General features: G+C 51.9%; 1 protein-coding gene across 6 annotated transcripts in view; it reads right to left on the bottom strand.

The window, feature by feature from the left end:
• Positions 1–464: 464 nt before the first annotated feature.
• The window catches only part of OSBPL10 (oxysterol binding protein like 10), a 373,396-nt gene continuing 355,492 nt past the window's right edge, over positions 465–18,368 (bottom strand). For all 6 annotated transcript variants that reach the window (XM_032647860.1, XM_032647862.1, XM_032647863.1 and 3 more), the window contains 4 exons: positions 12,070–12,256; positions 8,071–8,253; positions 4,523–4,676; positions 465–1,795 (listed from right to left, as the gene is read on the bottom strand). In XM_032647860.1, coding sequence (XP_032503751.1) covers positions 1,751–1,795; positions 4,523–4,676; positions 8,071–8,253; positions 12,070–12,256 — 569 coding nt within the window. In that variant the 3' untranslated portion in view covers positions 465–1,750. The remainder of the gene's footprint in view (positions 1,796–4,522; positions 4,677–8,070; positions 8,254–12,069; positions 12,257–18,368) is intronic.

The raw sequence follows: 18,368 nt of genomic DNA, 5'->3' as shown, positions 1-18,368 counted from the left end.
AGGCAAAATGAACCCCCCCTCAAAAGAAAAATGTGAGCCTTCTCCATTTTTTACTACCCAGATGGTTTATACTCTGGTATAAGACTGGAAAATCTAAAAACACCACAGTGATTACTTTTCGGTCTTCTCACTGAGGATTTTCTTCTCAAAATAGCACCTATTCCACTTTCCCTCTCAGAAATAAAATGGTTCCAAACACTTTACTCTCCTGGCTGTTTTAAGACGATGGACTAGAACAAGCCTACATTATGGTTTTGCCTGGTAAGTCACTTCTCTCAAAACAAGACTATTCACTAGATGTGACCTTATGACCTTGTCACAAAATATCCATACATGATGTTTTGATGAAAATATCATTGCTGTTCACATCAAATTAATACTAATCAATAAAATTTGAGTTCACTCAGAGCCACCAATTCCAACAGAACTTAGGAATCCCTAAAAATAAAATACAGACACACAGATAAGTATAGTATTTAATCGAAATATATTTGTCTAATATCTACAAAGTGTGAACAACTGGTCTTAAGAAAGCAGACAAAAGGCACAAAATTAGTATTACTACAGAGAAGCATTCATGCTACTGGATTGTATAAATATTCTCATTAGAGTGGCACAGTAAAAAATAAATAAAGCATTGAGCAAAGATCAAATACTTCATTTTCTCCTTGCTTTATTAAATTCTGGTCATGTCTTGACCTCATTTGTAAAGGCTGCAGACTGAAACTGAACTGAAACCATGAAACACTGACGCAGGCTTTATGGATGTTTTAATCACAGTGGTTTCCTTGCAGAATTCGGGTCAAACAAGAGGTGCACTTTAAAAAAAAATCCACAGGGTATTCTTTTCTCTTTCCCCAAACGAAACATATAAGATTGAGGCTGTGGTGGTGCATATTTGCAAACACTGCATGTTTGCAACGCGTGTATTTCATTTCTAAAGCCCTTTTTTCAAGATAAAAGTAGTGCAGTCTCCATATGACTTTTTTCTACCATGAAAGAAGCAGCTTCTGAAAATTGTATGACTAGAGCTTTGAGCATGAGAAATTATCAGAAAGCTTCTGGGGCGAGGAGGTGGGAGGAACGTTCCAAGGTAGGCCTGGCTCTAGGCTCTCCCAGGGGTGCTCCATCCTGGAAGGCTCCAGCATAAACCTTTAACAGCTTCCTGCCCGCTCCCCATCCAGCAGGAAATGGCAGTTGATGTGTCTTACATACGGACAAACAAATGTTGACTTGCGAGGGGAATGGGAAGCACAGCGATTACTCTGAAATGACAGCCACCTTCCACCAGATGGACAGCAGTAGGGCCACGCCAGTTCACCTCTGTTTGAACAAGAGTTGTCAACTGGAGAATACTTTGTGAGTGCAAAAGTATTTGGCAAAGTGAAAAGTAGAAAACTTCAAACCTCGTTGATAAAAAGGAGCTCATAATTACCCACTTCAATATTGTTAAGTGCACTATTTACATGTGTAATAATATCCAGCAGACATAGCGCATGCGTGTGAACAAACAGTGTGCCGAGAGCTTGCACACAGACGCGTGTGCACACGCATGCCCCAAATGGCTCTTGAATAAATTCAATCCCATAGTAGAGTCTGGGGGTGCATTTTTCACAGTACATAATTTCCCTCTCAGGTACCATGTCTTGAATGCAAGAGGTCTCAGGGAATACCAGAAGAACCTTGATACTGTACCACTTTAATTCCTACAAAAACAGGACCATTTCTGAAAGCTCTGCATCTCCACCCATTAGTGTGCCTTCCAAAGCGGATTGAAGTATACCCAGCCGTCACCCTGCAAGAGAGAGGAGGACACATCATTACGTGGAGACCTGTCGGCGAGACAAGGGGAGAAGCAAGGGTATCCCCTGCTGCGCTAGTACCACACAGTACCATGCAGTGCTGGTTACCATCTATCTGTTCAGGACCACCAACCTGTGTGCCGGCCTCTCCTGATGTCTCACAGCCAAGCCATGCTGGTGGTCTCACCACCCCTCCTCAGCCCGGCTGCTTTTTAGAGCCCATGGGATCTTCGTATCTGGCATTTTGGGAGGAAACCCCACAAAACGACCAAAGTAACGAGGGGGAGGGCTTTGTTGGTTTACATCAAGATTAGTTGGCCAAAAAAAAAAAAAAAAAAAAAAAAAGGCCTTTGAAACAGAGGGACAGGAGAAAAAGGAGGGTAGTTGGACAAACGGACAGGGAAGAGAAAAGACAAGGGCCTGAATAGGAGGAATCTGCCCAAACCAGTGACTTTTACCACCCACCAGGCTGGAGGGGAGTGCCCAACAAAGGGCACACGCAAGGCCGCAGTCAAAAGACATCAGCACACACAGGAGGGAACACCAGTCAAATACCAGCGAGAAAAAGGCAAGAATCAAAATGGTATGCAATCTGGTGCTAGACTAGAGGGATGTACTGAATGGTAATCATGCTGGTGCGGGGATGATTTGTATTCTTTAAATATCCTCAAGCCTCCTGTTATAAACAGACTGGCTTTTCTTACACCCTATGGGAGGAAAACGATGTTTTTTGGTTGTTGTCATTTTACTTTTTTTTTTTTTTTTTTGCGGTATGCGGGCCTCTCACTGTTGTGGCCTCTCCCGTTGCTGAGCACAGGCTCCAGACGCGCAGGCTCAGTGGCCATGGCTCATGGGCCCAGCCGCTCTGCGGCACGTGGGATCTTCCCGGACCGGGGCACGAACCCGCGTCCCCTGCATCGGCAGGCGGACTCTCAACCACTGCGCCACCAGGGAAGCCCCATTTTACTTTTTACTGTGCAACTTTCCACAGAAGCCGGGCAACCTAGTTGTCTCAGAGAGACCAGATCTGGCAGAAGGATCCCTGGGGGATTCTGTGATGGTTAATTTTACGTGTTGACTGGCTCTGGATTAAACATTGTTTCTGAGCACAGGGGAGGGGGCGGTGCTTCCAGATGAGGGTAGCATTTGAATTGGTGGGTGGAGTAATGGAGATATCCCACCCCCATGAGGTGCCCAGGGCCTGAATGGAACAAAAGGTGGAGGAAGCAGGAACTGGCCCTTTCTTTCCTGCCTCACTCATCCTGACTTCTGCCCTCAGCTGGGATTCACACTATCAGCTCCCCTGGGTCTCAGGCCTTTGGACTGAATCATACCACTGGCTTTCCTGCGGTTCCACCTCACAAACCACAGATCCCACGGCTTTTCAGCCTCCACGATCTCATAATAAATCTATTTAAATTTCTATCTTCTGTTGGTTCTGTGCTGTTTCTCTGGAGAACCCTGACTAATACAGAGTCACCTCCCCTGGGCAAGGCCTCCAAACAGAGATACACTCAGAGTCTCCCCAAGAAGGCTTCCTGTCTGAACCAGCATCTGACCTTGACATCTGTGCTCAGCCCACGGCCCTAGTTCCCGCCTCTAGGAGACACGTGGCTGCTTCCTGCTCCAGACCAGAAGCCCACCTCAAGGTCACTAACTCTCCCAGCAGACCTCCAGCTCCAGAGAGCCATCCTTCCAAGGAGCAGAAGTCAGACACCAGCAGTGCCTAGGCAAGGAAAGCCCAGACAGACTTCAATTGGCCCTTAGTGTTTAAATTTTTAAAAATTCCTTGACACCAGGTGAATATCAGATCTCATAAAAATTCTGATTTCTGGCTTCTTTTGAAGAACTGGGCCATCAGCCTGTGACGGCCTGGAGGTCAGTGGCATCCACCCTTTCAGATACAGACCCTGGGTCTGCCCTGCCCTCACCGGCCTGTTTCTCTCATTGATGCTGCCAGGCTCCTGACCAGCCTGCCTTAGAAATTGTGGCTCTGGGCTTCCCTGGTGGCGCAGTGGTTAGAAGTCCGCCTGCCGATGCAGGGGACATGGGTTCATGCCCTGGTCCGGGAAGATCCCACATGCCGCAGAGCGGCTGGGCCCGTGAGCCATGGCCGCTGAGCCTGCGCGTCCGGAGCCTGTGCTCCGCAACGGGAGAGGCCACAGCAGTGAGAGGCCCGCGTACCGCAAAAAAAAAAAAAAAAAAAATTGTGTCTCCTACACCTTTGTCATTTCCAATTCTGTTCTCAGAATGCTGCCCGGCTGTGCCACAAACAACTGGGCACAGGGTGCCTTGTCCAGTCAGGGGGTGAGGGGCGTGTGTGGGGGCGTCCCCTTCCAACACCACTTCCAGCAGCAGCGCCGGGACGCAGACCCCCGCAGGCCTCCCCGGCACGTCCATCCCCCATTGGGCCCCTGGGAGGCAAAGCTCTGAAAGGGTGCTGTCATGGAGAAGGTTCCAACCCACCCAGGTGTGGAGCTGGGCTGGGAGGGGCTTCCCGACCAATCCGCTACTGAAGGCAGAGTAGCAGGGCCGTGGTCTTTGTGAGGCAGGATGCCTCCACAGCCGCAGCCCCACTCCGTGCCTCCCCGCGGGCGGTGCGCCTCCCTGATGGGGGAGCCACGGCCACCATGCCCAGACCTCCCAGGCCCCCCCACCCGTCCGGCGGCCGCGATAGGGGACAGCCCGTCCTCCCCGCCCAGGGCGCCCGGTAGGGTTACCTCCTGGATGAAGTACTTGGGCCGCCAGGGAGTGCGGAGGTTCTCCCGCTTCCGCTCCTCTGTGCGCTGCTTCTCCTCCAGCCGCCGCTTTTGCTCGGTGGCAGCGTCGATGTCCCCCAGCCGCAAGCATCGGGTCACCTCCCGCCAGAGGTTCCTGGGGGCGGGGGTCATTGGGGACAGGAAACAGACAGGGCCAGCAGCCTGACGCTGCGGTCCTGGGCGAGGAAGGGCCCCAGCCGCGGATGCTGGGCTGCGGGGCGGGAGGGGGTGAGCAGCTCACTCCACAGGCCCAGGGCCCCACCTGCACCCAGATCTGAATCCCCTCTCCCCTCCCGGGCTCTGAGCGTCTAGACCAATCTAGGGAAGACTGGAGCAATCAAACTGCTCCTACAGACAAAATCTACAGCAGACCCTGCCACGGGGCATTCACCACATTCCTAAACATTTTACATATGGATTAACTCATCTCATCAACACAACACCCCAGGGATATAGATGCGATACTATCACCCCATTGTAAAGGGGAGAAAACATCCACATAAGGTGAAGTGACCGGCCCGAGGTCAGCAGGCTGATGGATGTGAACAGTGGCTGCTCTCCTACCGGGAGCCCCGTGTTAGGAGTTACAGACCCTGGGGGATCCGTCACCTTCCCGTGTCTACACGCAAAGTTAGACACATTCATTCATTCACTCACTCACTCCTTCATTCACTGGAGAAGGCGGCAGCTTCCCTCCTCAGGAAGCCGGGGTGCCCCCTCCAGTCCCACTCTGTGCTGGAGGGAGGGGACCAGCACTGAGGTGAAGGGGGTGTCGACACTTCCTCACTTCGGCACATCAGGACCAGTCAGTATTCTGCACAAGGGAACCAGGCTTTGGGGGCATGATGTCTCTGCAGCTGGGGCCGAGCAGAAGCTCCCCGTTAGATCCTGGGCCAGGAGCCCGCAGGGGAGTGGCCAGTGCATCCAGGACAGCAGCCCTCCTGGGGGACCCGAGCCCAGGAACCGATGGGGCCCGGGCTCTGGCTGCAAGGCCAGCCTGCCCACCGCCACCCAGCACCCCACCATGCAGAGGGTACAGTGGCACCCTGGCTCCGAACTTACACAGGAGAAACCTCTGGAAGGTGGGAGAAAGCCAGGTCCTACCAGCCTCACAGCCCTTGCTCTTTCTACCACTCCCTGACAGCTGACTTAAGAGGGGAAAAGATGGCCTAAAACAGGAAAGGAAGGTGGCGAAGGGGACAGGGAGGGCTGGGTGCCTGGTCAAATCAGTCTTTTCCATCACCTGAACCCTCAACACACACCTGGCTCTGAGGGAAGGACTGGGTGCCCGGACATCCAGGGTCGGGGTGCTCTCAGGGCAGGACCTCCCCTGATAAGGCCCATCATAAAACAGTGGCCCCAAATTTAGAGGGTAGAGAGCCCCAGGGACTGCAGATGGGGTGGTGAGCAAAGAGCCGGCCCACAGGTCAAGGGCTATGCCCAGACACCCACCAAGAACCCCCTGGAGGGGCTCTGCTTCCGAAGGCTCTGAACTTCAGGACAAAGGGAAAGGCAGAAAAGCCTCCAGGGAGGAGAGGGTGGGGGCAAGTCGGCAAGAAAAGCTAAAAGGAAGCCCAGGGGAGCCATTGCTAGAAGCGGAGGTCCCGGTGGCCAAGGGCCAGGTGATGGCTGGGCCGGGTGTGGCCAGCATTGCCGTGGGGAGGGCTCCAGCCCGAGCAGGATGCCTGCGCGGGCCGGGCTCTGAGCATCGCAAGCACATTGACAGCAGTGGGCCGATGTAAGAGCAGCTTCACTCTCTCCTTAATGGGGCAGGGGTTCCCCTCCACAGGGGCTGGTGGGGGCCGGGCCACTGTGGGGCTGAGACCACTAGGCGGGCCCTCCTTCGCCTCCTCAGGTGAGGCCTGGCACAGGTGGCTGGGCTCAGGTGCTCTGAGTGGCAGGCGCTACACCTCAAGGCCATTCCCGCCTCGGAGAACAAGGTGGGCTGCTGGGTTTGTCAACAGCCCAGGTCCAGGTTCCAGTAAAGTCCACGTATGCGAGACGAGAAGAGGCGATACGCCCCTCTCTCTGGTTGCAGACTCCATCCTCCATCCATTCCACTCCCAGCAAGGCTTAATGAGGAGCAGCTAACCTACTCAACAGTCTTGGAATAACAGCTCAAAGGAATCATAGTTCTGTTGTCAACAGCCATACCAGAAACAAGCGGTGCTGTGACAGCAACCACAGGGCTCCTGATTCTGGGGAGGTGTCGTCAGAGGCCAGGGGAGGGATTCCTTCCTTCACAGCCCAAAGGGCTGGGTTCACGCCCTCCATTTGGACTCAGAGAAGGTTACACTCTGATCAACAAGAACGAGTGGACTAATCCTACCACAAAGCCAAGTTTCCAGGACACTGCAGCCCTCTTTCTATTAAACTCGTTGATAATGTATGATTTATACACACTGGTATCCCTGCTTTGTTTCCACATAAAAAGCACCTTTCCAATTTCGTTACAAACTCTTCCTGTAACGGCAAACCCTTTCAAAGAATCATCTGTAATTTCACTTTAACCCTATATCCTCTTTCGACAGAGCAGCATGCTTTTAGATAAGAGCGGGGCCAGCAAACATTCTCTGTAAAGGGCCAGAGACTAAACGTTTTAGGCTCTACAGGCCATTTGGTCTTGGTCGCAACTGTTTCACTGCTATTGTAGCCAGAGGGCAGCCACAAACAAGATACAAACAAATGGACGCAGCTGTGTTCCTGTAAAAATTTACAAAAATCAGCCAGAGATGTGATCTGGCCCATGGGCCGTAGCTGGCTGACCTCCTGGATTAAAAAATTAAAATGGCATATTTCCAGAAGATTCTGCTTCTGTACCTGCATAAACATCACTTTAAGTGGCTTGCGGGATATTCACATGATAGAATGAATTCACCATAATTCACTTAACTGTTTTCCAATTGTTGCACGGTTAGATGGTTTCTTTTTCTTCCTTTTTAGTTTTTTTTTTAAATACCCAAATTTCATATTTAAAACCTTTTGTGAATTGAAGAATTTTCCCTTAGATGAGATTCCCAGAAATGGACTACAAGAGGTGAACTCACAAATTTAAAGCTACTGATCCACGCAGCTAACCTGCACAACACCTTCCTACTGGAAGCACAGGGCATAGAGTGTTAATTTTATCACAGCCTTGCAGGCACTGCATTTTTTTGAATTATGTTGCTAATCTGGTAAGAAAAAAAAAAGTATCTCATTGCTTTGCTGCACAGCTCTTTGATTACTAGCATTCCTCTGTATTTAACTTTGCAATTAAGTAACAGACCCACAGAGTTGACAAACTCTTTTAGGACAGGCATTAAAGTCTGGGCGGGCTGTTTTCACACTCCACCCCATGACTGCAGAGCAACTAAACAAAGGATCTACACCTAAGTGACACACAGAGGACAATTCAAGTTTCCAAAGGAATGATTCCTGGCCCCTTTGCATTGGGCTTCCTCTCTGCCCCTTGGGTCAAGTGCTGAGGACAACAAAGCTTGGAGAGGAGCACATGGCCTGGTCCCCACCTGGACTCCATGGGGCCCTGCTTCTCCAGGGGTCGGATCTTCTTGGGGTACACTGGCAGCATGGTCGTGTCAATGACCTTGGTCTCCCCGTTGTTGTAGGTGAACTCTAGGGTCCCATTCCACTCCCCGTGGGCTTTGCACACAATGGTGTTGGTCGGGTTGTGCTTCACTTCTGCTGTGACCCTGAATTAATGAAGCATCGAATAAACACGCTTTGCAAGGTTATTAGAACAGAGACCGACTTCAAAAGGCATCCTCACATGTAGACATTTTTTTTATGGGGTTGCTTTTTGCTCAAAGATCAGCTCTTAAAATGTGATCTAATATCCTTGAGCAGAATAAAGAAAGCATCAGTGGGAAAACAGGTAGGATCTGAATAAAGTCTGTAAATTAGCTCATAGGAATGCAGCAATGTTAATTTCTTAGTTTTTTTTCAATTGAAGTATAGTTAATTTACAATGTTGTGTTAGTTTCAAGTATACAGCAAAGTGATTCAGTTACACACACACACACACACACACACACACACACACACACACACATACTTTTTCAGATTCTTTTCCCTTATAGGTTATTACAAGATATTGAACATAGTTCCCTGTGCTATACAGTAGGTCCTTGTTGTTTACCTATTTTATATATAGTAGTGTATATATGTCCATCCCAAAGTCCTAATTTATCCCCCCAATTTCTTAGTTTGTTTTCAATATTTTATTGATTTTTGACAATAAATTAGATAGGCGGCTGAAAATTATACATGTTTTACACTATATTGTATACACTATATACTGTGATTTGTTTAGTTGAATTTCATCAATTTCTTAGTTTTGATAAAAATGCCAAGGTTTTATAAGATGTTATTATTGGGGTGGAAATCACAAAACTCAGTAAAAACAAAATATAAATATCAATTAAGTGTATCTGGTCTATTGTGTCATTTAAAGTAGAACTAACTACCATATGACCCAGCCATCCCACTACTGGGCATATACCCTGAGAAAACCATAATTTAAAAAGACACATGTACCCCAATGTTCACTGCAGCACTATTTACAATGGCCAGGACATGAAAGCAACCTAAGTGTCCATCGACAGATGAATGGATAAAGAAGATGTGGCACATATATATAATGGAATATTAGCCATAAAAAGAAATGAAATTGGGTCATTTGTAGAGACGTGGATGGACCTAGAGACTGTCATACCGAGTGAAGTCAGTCAGAAAGAGAAGAACAAATATCGTATATTAACGCATATATGTGGAATCTAGAAAAATGGTATAATGAATCTATTTGCACGGCAGGAATAGAAAAGGCAGATATAGGGAACGGATGTGTGGACACGGGATGCGGGGAGCAAAGGGGAGGGTGGGATGAATTGGGAGGTTAGGTTTGACATAAATACACTACAACATGTGTAAAGTAGATAGTGGGAAGCTGCTGTATAGCACAGGGAGCTCAGCGCAGTGCTATGCGATGGCCTAGATGGGGGGGGAGGGGGGGAGGGGGAGGGGGGAGGGGGAGGGGGAGGGGGGGAGGGGGAGGGGGAGGGGGGGAGGGGGAGGGGGGGAGGGGGAGGGGGGGAGGGGGAGGCGAGAGGGGGAAGCGGGAGGGGAGGGGGAGGCGAGGGGGAGGCGAGGGGGAGGGAGGGGGGAGGGGGAGGGGAGGGGGAGGCGGGAGGGGAGGGGGAGGCGGGAGGGGAGGGGGAGGCGGGAGGGGAGGGGGAGGGGAGGGGGAGGGAGGGGGGAGGGGGAGGCGGGGGGGGAGGGGGAGGCGAGGGGGAGGGGAGGGGGAGGGGAGGGGGAGGCGGGAGGGGAGGGGGAGGCGGGAGGGGAGGGGGAGGCGGGAGGGGAGGGGGAGGGGAGGGGGAGGGAGGGGGGAGGGGGAGGGGGAGGGGGAGGGGGAGGGGAGGGGGAGGGGGAGGGGAGGGGGAGGGGGAGGGGAGGGGGAGGGGGAAGGGGAGGGGAGGGGAGGGGGAGGCGGGAGGGGAGGGGGAGGGGAGGGGGAGGGAGGGGGGAGGGGGAGGCGAGGGGGAGGGGAGGGGGAGGGAGGGGGGAGGGGGAGGGGAGGGGGAGGCGGGAGGGGAGGGGGAGGCGGGAGGGGAGGGGGAGGGGAGGGGGAGGGAGGGGGAGGGGGAGGGGAGGGGGAGGGGGAGGGGAGGGGGAGGGGGAGGGGGAGGGGAGGGGGAGGGGAGGGGAGGGGAGGGGGAGGGGGAGGGGGAGGGGAGGGGAGGGGAGGGGAGGGGGAGGGGGAGGGGAGGGGAGGGGGAGGGGGAGGGGAGGGGGAGGGGAGGGGGGAGGGGGAGGGGGTCCAAGAGGGAGGGGATCTATGTATACATATAGCTGAGTCACTTCACTGTATAGCAGAAACTAACACAAGATTCTAAAGCAATTATACTCCAATAAAAAATATATATAAAACTTTAGGGCTTCCCTGGTGGCATAGTGGTTGAGAGTCCGCCTGTCGATGCAGGGGACACGGGTTCGTGCCCCGGTCCAGGAGGATCCCCCATGCCGCGGAGCGGCTGGGCCCGTGAGCCATGGCCGCTGAGCCTGCGCGTCCGGAGCCTGTGCTCCGCAACGGGAGAGGCCACAACCGTGAGAGGCCCGTGTGCCGCAAAATATAAATATATATATGTATATATATATATATATATATATATATATATATATATATATACACACACACACATATATAAAACTTAAAAAAAAAATATATATATATATATACCCTTCTCCTCCCTCAAATAGCAACTAACAGTGTACATTTCAACCACCAAAAGAGTGTGAGAGTCTAGGAGGGAACTTTTCAATCACTAAACAAGGTCGAACCCCTCCAGCCTGGCTTCACAAGGGCCCCTGGTGGAGATGTGTGGCCCTTTGCCTCACCCACCCGGCCCGGGGACTCCGGGTCTCAGCTCTGGGTGAAAGCAGAGCCCACCTCCCTCTCCCCAGGAGCCTGCTGCAGGCAGAGTAACACAGCAGAAACAGGAGGTGGAGGAGCCCAGGGCCTCTTTTTCTCTTTTTGGTGTGGGGGGGGCTCTCACTGCTGCGACCTCTCCCGTTGCGGAGCACAGGCTCCGGACGCGCAGGCTCAGCGGCCATGGCTCACGGGCCCAGCCGCTCCGCAGCATGTGGGATCTTCCCGGACCGGGGCATGAACCCGTGTCCCTTGCATCGGCAGGCGGACCCCCAACCACTGCGCCACCAGGGAAGCCCCGGTTCCTCTTTTTCTAATAGCGAAGCTCGGGATGAATTTGGTATTTTCAAACCTAGGTCTGGAATTTTTCTCCCTGAGCCTGAACACCACCGGGAGCCCAGGCGGCATCAGGAATCCTCCCAACGGCACACAGCGGAAGGGTATCCGTGCTGTGCTGGTAACGCTTTAACAACGGGCTCGCCAGGAGGGAAAACGCCTGGTTTACAGCTTTTGCCAGTTTCTGTGCTGCCCCACCCACAGCGGATCTCAAGCTACCACTGGGGCATGAGGGGCCGTGGAGCTGGGGAGAAACGCGCATAATCAGCTTTTGGGGGCTGGTATGTTTGGCTCCAAAACGGCCACTGAAGGTGCCTACTTTCCAGGGGACACTCCAGCACCCCACATGAACACCATCCGGAAAAGCTTTCCAAGAAAATGGTCAAAGATGGGGGCTTGCTTATTATCCAGTGATCTGCTCCAAAGGGGGAAATTTATAACTAGAGCCATAAAAACGAGGTGATGCTCCCCTCAAACAGCGGGCCTCTCCTTCTGTTTCTTAGGACTGCTTCCCAGCTTCCAAAAGGAGAGAACCTTTGTTCTCTGGGGCATGTTCCGCCAACACATCACCAGACTGGGGTTGGGTTCAAGACGCCGCCGGTGAGACATGTCATCTGAAACAGATCTGTTAAATTGATCTTGATTTTTCAACTCATCCCACGGCTGGAACCCAGTCTTCTGATGCAGACAAGAAACCTGGGGCATCGTGTTCGGACAGAGACGGAGTCTCCCTGGCCCCTCCTACCTGTGTACCTTCCCCCCGTAGAAAGGCTTTGTGTGGAAGATCACTGTCGCTGAGTACCCAGTCTTGGCGCAGGTGATGCTGACTTTTCCTCCGAGCTCCACCCAAGGGATGGTGAGGATGGACCGGGCGTAGGCACTGGGCAGGGTGAACACATACTCCTCCCCGTGCTCCAGGAGCCGCAGCACACCTGAGGAAGACAGGAGGGAAGGGTTAGGCTCGCACACAAGGAAAGCGCAGCTGGTGAAACCGAGGAGGACCCTGAGGGGCTCCAGGGCATGGAGGCCTTTTTGTCTTCCGTTTCTTGTAGCCTCCATGACCTTCCCTGGGTTCCAAAGGGCAGATTGCAACAGTTGCTAATCAAGGGAGGCACAGCCAAGAAACCACCGAAGGCAAAAGATTAAAGGAACAGAGAAGCTCATCAAGATTAGGAGACCTGGGCTTCCCTGGTGGCGCAGTGGTCGAGAGTCCGCCTGCCGATGCAGGGGACACGGGTTCGTGCCCCGGTCCGGGAAGATCCCACTTGCCGCGGAGCAGCTAGGCCCGTGAGCCATGGCCGCTGAGCCTGTGTGTCCGGAGCCTGTGCTCCGCAACGGGAGAGGCCACAGCAGTGAGAGGCCCCTCGTACCACGGAGACCTAATAGCACCTGAGACCCTGCACACACCCTAATCTTGTCAGCAACCCCACCCTTGAACCATTGCTATAAAACTCCTCATCAAATCCTCCCCAATTGGGACACACAGTTTTCGAGGGCAGGAGCCCGCTGTGTCCCCCTTTGCCTGGCAAAGCAATAAAGCTGTCCTTTTCTACTTCACCCAAAACTACGTCTCCGAGATTCAATTCAGCACCGGTGCACAGAGAAGCTGAGCTTTGGGCATCACTGGGGACCAGAAGATGCAAAGATGAGAAACCAAACACACTCCTGCAACAGACGTCACGCCTCCCACCTCCGCAAAGGCCAGCCACCCATGTGCCATTTATCTATTTGCTGCATCTCCACTGCATCAGAGATGCTGAGAACACATGTTGAGCAAGACAGACCCGCTCTCTGCCCTCAAGGAGCCAAAGAGAAAGGTGGGCGTGAATGAAGCACTTGCAAACACAAAACTGTAACTGTGATGGGGTGGGAGGGGGAGGTGCCCCGGGCCTCCAGCAGCAGGGGCTGAGCTGGGAGGGGAGGCTTCCTGGTGGAAGGGACACTCGAGCTGGGTAAGAGTTGAGTTGGGGAAGAGGGGAGGGAAAGTAGAAGCAGGGGGAGGCATGTGCAAAGGCCCTGTGGTGGGAATGAGCCGGGTGAGCACGGGGGTCTGAGAAAAGGGCCCCAGGGAAGAAAGGGAAGTGGTGGGTATAGGTATGGAGGCTGCCCAGGTCTACAGGGGCCAGGCCTCATCTTTAAACTTCGAAAAAGCCTGTTAAGGAGTTCTGCCTTTATCCTGAGAGCAGCAGAGACAACCTCAAAGGTTTTCAGGAAGTTACAAAGCAAGAGTACACAGCTGCTGTCACCACCGGGGGGGCACCCACCCCTTGATCAGAGGTTCTCCAGGCTGGGAGCCAAGTACTAGTCTCGGAGAGATCTGATCCTCTTGAAACAATGCAAAATGACGTGGGCTTGTCTCTTTTTCTAGGGAAAGGAACCACAGTTTTGAACAAGTTCTCAAAGGCCGCCGTGAACTACCCCGACAGGCGCCATCTCCTGGGGCTGCTGTACAGCTGGTGCACTGACAGCCAGCCCCTGCTCTGGCTTGTCCGGTCGGGCACCCACAGGGCCTCCTCTGCTGAGGGCAGCACCTCCTGGTCTGGCAGAGGCCTGGGAACCAACATGCCTGGCTCACTGAGGTTTGCTCTGTGTGAGGGGCCTTCTCGGCCTCCCACCCCGCAGTGGGGCTTCGCTCCCTGTAGAAAAGCCCTCCCAGCTCTATTCCTGCCCACTCTGGGCCTGCAATGGTCAAGTGCAGCAAGAGCCTCAGGAAGGTCAGTTCTGTCCTTCGGCCAGAACTATGTGACTGGAGGTGTTAGTGATGTCCCCTCCCTGGGCCCCTGGTTCCTCCACTGGAAAGAGCGAGGAGGGGGCTCGATGTGCCCTGGGGGACCCTTCCTGGCCACCCAGCACTTCCAGGGGCTTCACGTGCAGTGTCTTTTGTGAGCTTCACAGCTACTCAAGGCAGCATTAATTATTATCATTTTTTAAATAAGGAGGTGGAAACGGAAACTCAGGGGGTTAAGTAATTTGACTGGTCGGTACTTCTCTCTGAGACTAGATAAGCCTGTCAATCAACAGAGCTAGATTACTCAGCCCTAAAAAAGAATGAAATAATGCCATTTTCAGCAACAGGGATGGACCTAGAGTTGATCATACTGAGTGAAGTCAGTCAGATAAAGACAAATATCATATGATATCACTTATATGTGGAACCTAAAATATGACACAAATGAACTTATCTATGAAACAGATTCACAGACATAGAGAACAGACCTGTGGTTGCCAAGGAGGAGGGGGGTTGGGAGAGGGATGGAGTGGGAGTTTGGGATTAGCAGATGCAAACTATTATACATAGGATGGATAAACAACAAGGTCCTACTGTATAGCACGGGGAACTCTATTCAACACCCTGTAATAAACCATAACGGAAAAGAATATGGAAAAGAATGTATATCTACACACACACACACACACACATGCACACACACATCTACTTATAACTGAGTCACTTTGTTGTATAGCAGAAATTAACACAACACTGTAAATCAGCTACACTTCAATAAAATTAAAATAAATGAAAAAAAATCAATCAATCAACAGAGCTAGAGTCTGCCCAGCAGAGAGACAGTGTATGTGTGTGTGTCCCTTTCAGCCCTGGGGAGCTCTCCAGGAGTCTGAGGAGAGGGGACTAAAGGTACAAAGGGATCAAGAATGCTGAGTTTCCAAAGTCAATATGAAGATGTACTCAGGAGTCACTCAATTTACCCTTAAAAACTCCTTGCATCGCCCATGAGCCACAGTTTTTGGAATAAACCAGGCTTGTCCAGAACCCGCAACCTCACCCCCAGGTAAGTCCAGCAAAGTTACACCTGCTGACCCACAGACACAGGGGGCCAGTGTGGAAACCCCAGGGGACGGGCCCATGTGCGTCTGGGGGTCGTGACCTCCCCCAGGGAGGCAGGATGCTCACACATGGGCACAGGCAGGAGAGAAGACACCCCCACCCCGAGAAAAAGCAGACTCAGGTCACTCACAATCGCGTGGGCAGGACTAAGGGGCAGAGATCGCAGCAACATTTACATCTCTCTCCTTAACCAGGAAGAGAATTGAATACATGTAACATAAATGCACAGACAGCACGGCTCCACTACACCAAATACACTGAATATCAGAGCACACTGACTTCTCCCCACCTCCCCACTCGCCAGAGCTCCCAATGAAATTACACCATCTTTCCCAAAGCCAAGCCTTGGGCCACCGAGCACCCTCCCTCTGTCACTTATCCCTCCCCGCAGTTCAGGGGGCAGAGCTGCCCCAGGTGACTGCTGAGGCCCTGTCCTGTGATGCACAAGGGTGGACCTGTGTCTGCAAGGAGGATTCGACACCAATGTGTCGCTTCTTACAGCTTGTGCTCAGGACCCTGGAGGAAGAATGGCCAGGCCTGGTACACTTTTTGTTTCCAAGTGTACTTTGTGCCTTTCCTAGAATTAGGCTGCTAAGAAGAGAGCGAAGCAGGTGGTAAAGTTCACGTCGAATAGGTCTGACACCAACAGTCAAGAGGAACCGGAAGTGGAAGCTGGAAAGAGAGAGGCTCCAGCAGACTCCCCACCCACCCCTCCGCCCCAGTTCTACTCGCAAGCCTCTGGTTCCCTGAGTGCCAGCCGCATCCTCATAGCCTCAGGGCCTGTGGCAGCGGGAGGGGCCCTGAGACCCTGAGGAGGAGGCTGCCGGTCCCTCTGTCACCTGCCTTCAAGGGCGCAGAGAAGGCAGCTCTTTGTCCCCCATCTTCACCCTCCATGCTGATGGACTATGTGGCAGTAAAGTCCTCCCAGGGGCCCAAATGTCCCCTGACAGCACTGCCCCACCCCCGATGTCCCCCTCTGTTGTCAGCCTTTCCAGCCTTTGACCTGCCGTACTTTGGGGACCCCCACCCATTTGCACATCCTGTGGTGGCCTCTCTCAGCGGGCCAGGACCACGTGACAGCCACGAGCGCCACGTGCTGAGTCTTCCTGGTCTCATTCACAAATATAAACTTGGTGAGGTAGGATCATGCCACTGATATTTTCTTTAGAACATACTTACCTGGAGCATACGCCACCATTTTTTAAAAGCCCTAGATGAGATCTTAGAGGATCATTCCAACTCCTCCGTCCCTCGCCAGCCTGGTGACCTTAAGTTCTCTGCCCCTCAGATGCCTCATCCGTGATGCAGGGATAATGGTACCCGCACCTCACGGGGCTGTAAAAAAGGCAACACTGAATCTCAGCTAAGGGCACGCAGCCTGCTACACCGCTGGAATCCTGATCACACCCCCATCTCTTGGCAGGTGAATTCTCAGCAGTGGTACTTCCACTTGGGAACAAGGAAGAAATCACAAAACCTGCTGACGGCTGATGCACATGGGGGATCCCTCCTCCCCCTCATCTTCAGAAAAACCTCTTCCAAACCAAGATGAAACTTCCCCCAAGTCCACAGAAATCAGAAAAGTGAGCCCCAGAGCAAGGCTGGTTTAAAGCACTGGCAAGACCACACTCCCAGGCTCTTTTTCTGAAAATCCATAAACGTGCACTCACTCGTTAAATCACCGGTAATTATGCCTTCCCAAGACTCTTTTTTCAGGATTGCATACAAAAATCTGTCCCTAATAATGAATAAAAGACTATATTAAAACTAGACTTGCAAACGGGCTCACAAATGAAAGCTCCTTTTTAATTAGCCTAAGAGCTGAGAGAAGCTGAAAAACACTGAATAATCCATCTTTCCGGGACATAGCTAGTCCTCATGCTGGGAGATTTTTGCTTTAAATCTCACAAATTGATTTATCAATAAACGTAAGGCCAAGCATTAAGATTTTCAAACTGATAAATTTAAAATAACTCTGAGGAACCAAAATATTCCGACAGGGCGTTGACTCTGGAAAGAAAGCACAGAATCACGGAAAGCAGCTCCGGGGAACTGGTCTTCAGGGCCCACAGTGCCGGCATTCATGGGCAAACGGGTCCCTGCCTGTCCCCACAGACCCAATTCAGAGGCTGTGCCATTTACTGGGCGCTGGTCTGGAGTTCTGGTGGGGAGGGGTTTCAAGAGAAGCTGGATGAGCTGTGTCCCAAGCGGTGAGGGTGGGTACCAAGCAGAGGCGCCTCTGCTTCCATCCACGGATGGATGTCATCTTGGGGGTGGCTCAACAGTGTCACGCTTAGGGACTTTCAGTGTCAGGGCTGAGGGACCATTCGGGGGAGGTCTCTGAGCTACAACCTCGGGGAATTCAAGGCATAATGAAGCACTTGATAATGGCATTTTACCATAGCCAAATAGGCCACAGACATAGGGCAATAATTTAAAATGTAAGCCCATGTATTTACATACAAAATTTCAAGTGGACCCATCTAATGTTTAAAATGAAGGGTTGGAGGGACTTCTCTGTCAGTCCAGTGGTTAAGACTCATCACTTCCAATGCAGGGGGCGCGGGTTTGATCCCTGGCTGGGAAATTAAGATCCTACAAGCTGCACAGCAGCCAAAAGTTAAAAAAAAAAAAAAAAAGAAAAGAAAAATGAAAGGTGGGAAAAAAATGTCACTTCATGCCCTATCAACAAATGCATGGAAGGTGCTGGATCAGTGCAGGGAATGGAGTGAGGAAAGAAAAACAACCCACCTCCCCCACCCACCCTCCCCATAACCCACACCCCAAAGGAGCCCTGAGGACAGGAACCAGAACCCTTGGCTTTGAAGTCTGGAGATTCTTAGAAGCATTCTGTGTGAAAAATCAGAAAAATTGTGTGTTACAGAGCTCACATTTAATTAGTATGAAAGAAAGGGGGACGTAGCTACTGAAAGGACTGAGACAAACTTAAAGCCTCACAAGAATGAGAGACGGTCCCCTGACCCTCTCCAGGCCCGTCGACAGCAGGAATACATGGGGGTAGGGGGTGGCCAGGAAGGGGCCTTCCACAATCTCTCTCCAGAATCTTCCTTCTGCTTTCTTCACTGAGAAGTTCTAAGTAGAACTTTCAAGCAGAGAGAAGAAGTGAGGGCAGCAAATACCAGCTCTGCTCCAGGGATGCTACGGCCGAGGGTCTCAGCAGAGGGTGTTACGTGGTG

The sequence above is a fragment of the Phocoena sinus genome, chromosome 11 (assembly GCF_008692025.1).
Source record: "Phocoena sinus isolate mPhoSin1 chromosome 11, mPhoSin1.pri, whole genome shotgun sequence".
In the NCBI taxonomy this organism is placed as follows: domain Eukaryota; kingdom Metazoa; phylum Chordata; class Mammalia; order Artiodactyla; family Phocoenidae; genus Phocoena; species Phocoena sinus.
Note: the sequence above shows the minus strand (reverse complement) of the source record. Positions and strands in the feature narration are given on the sequence as shown.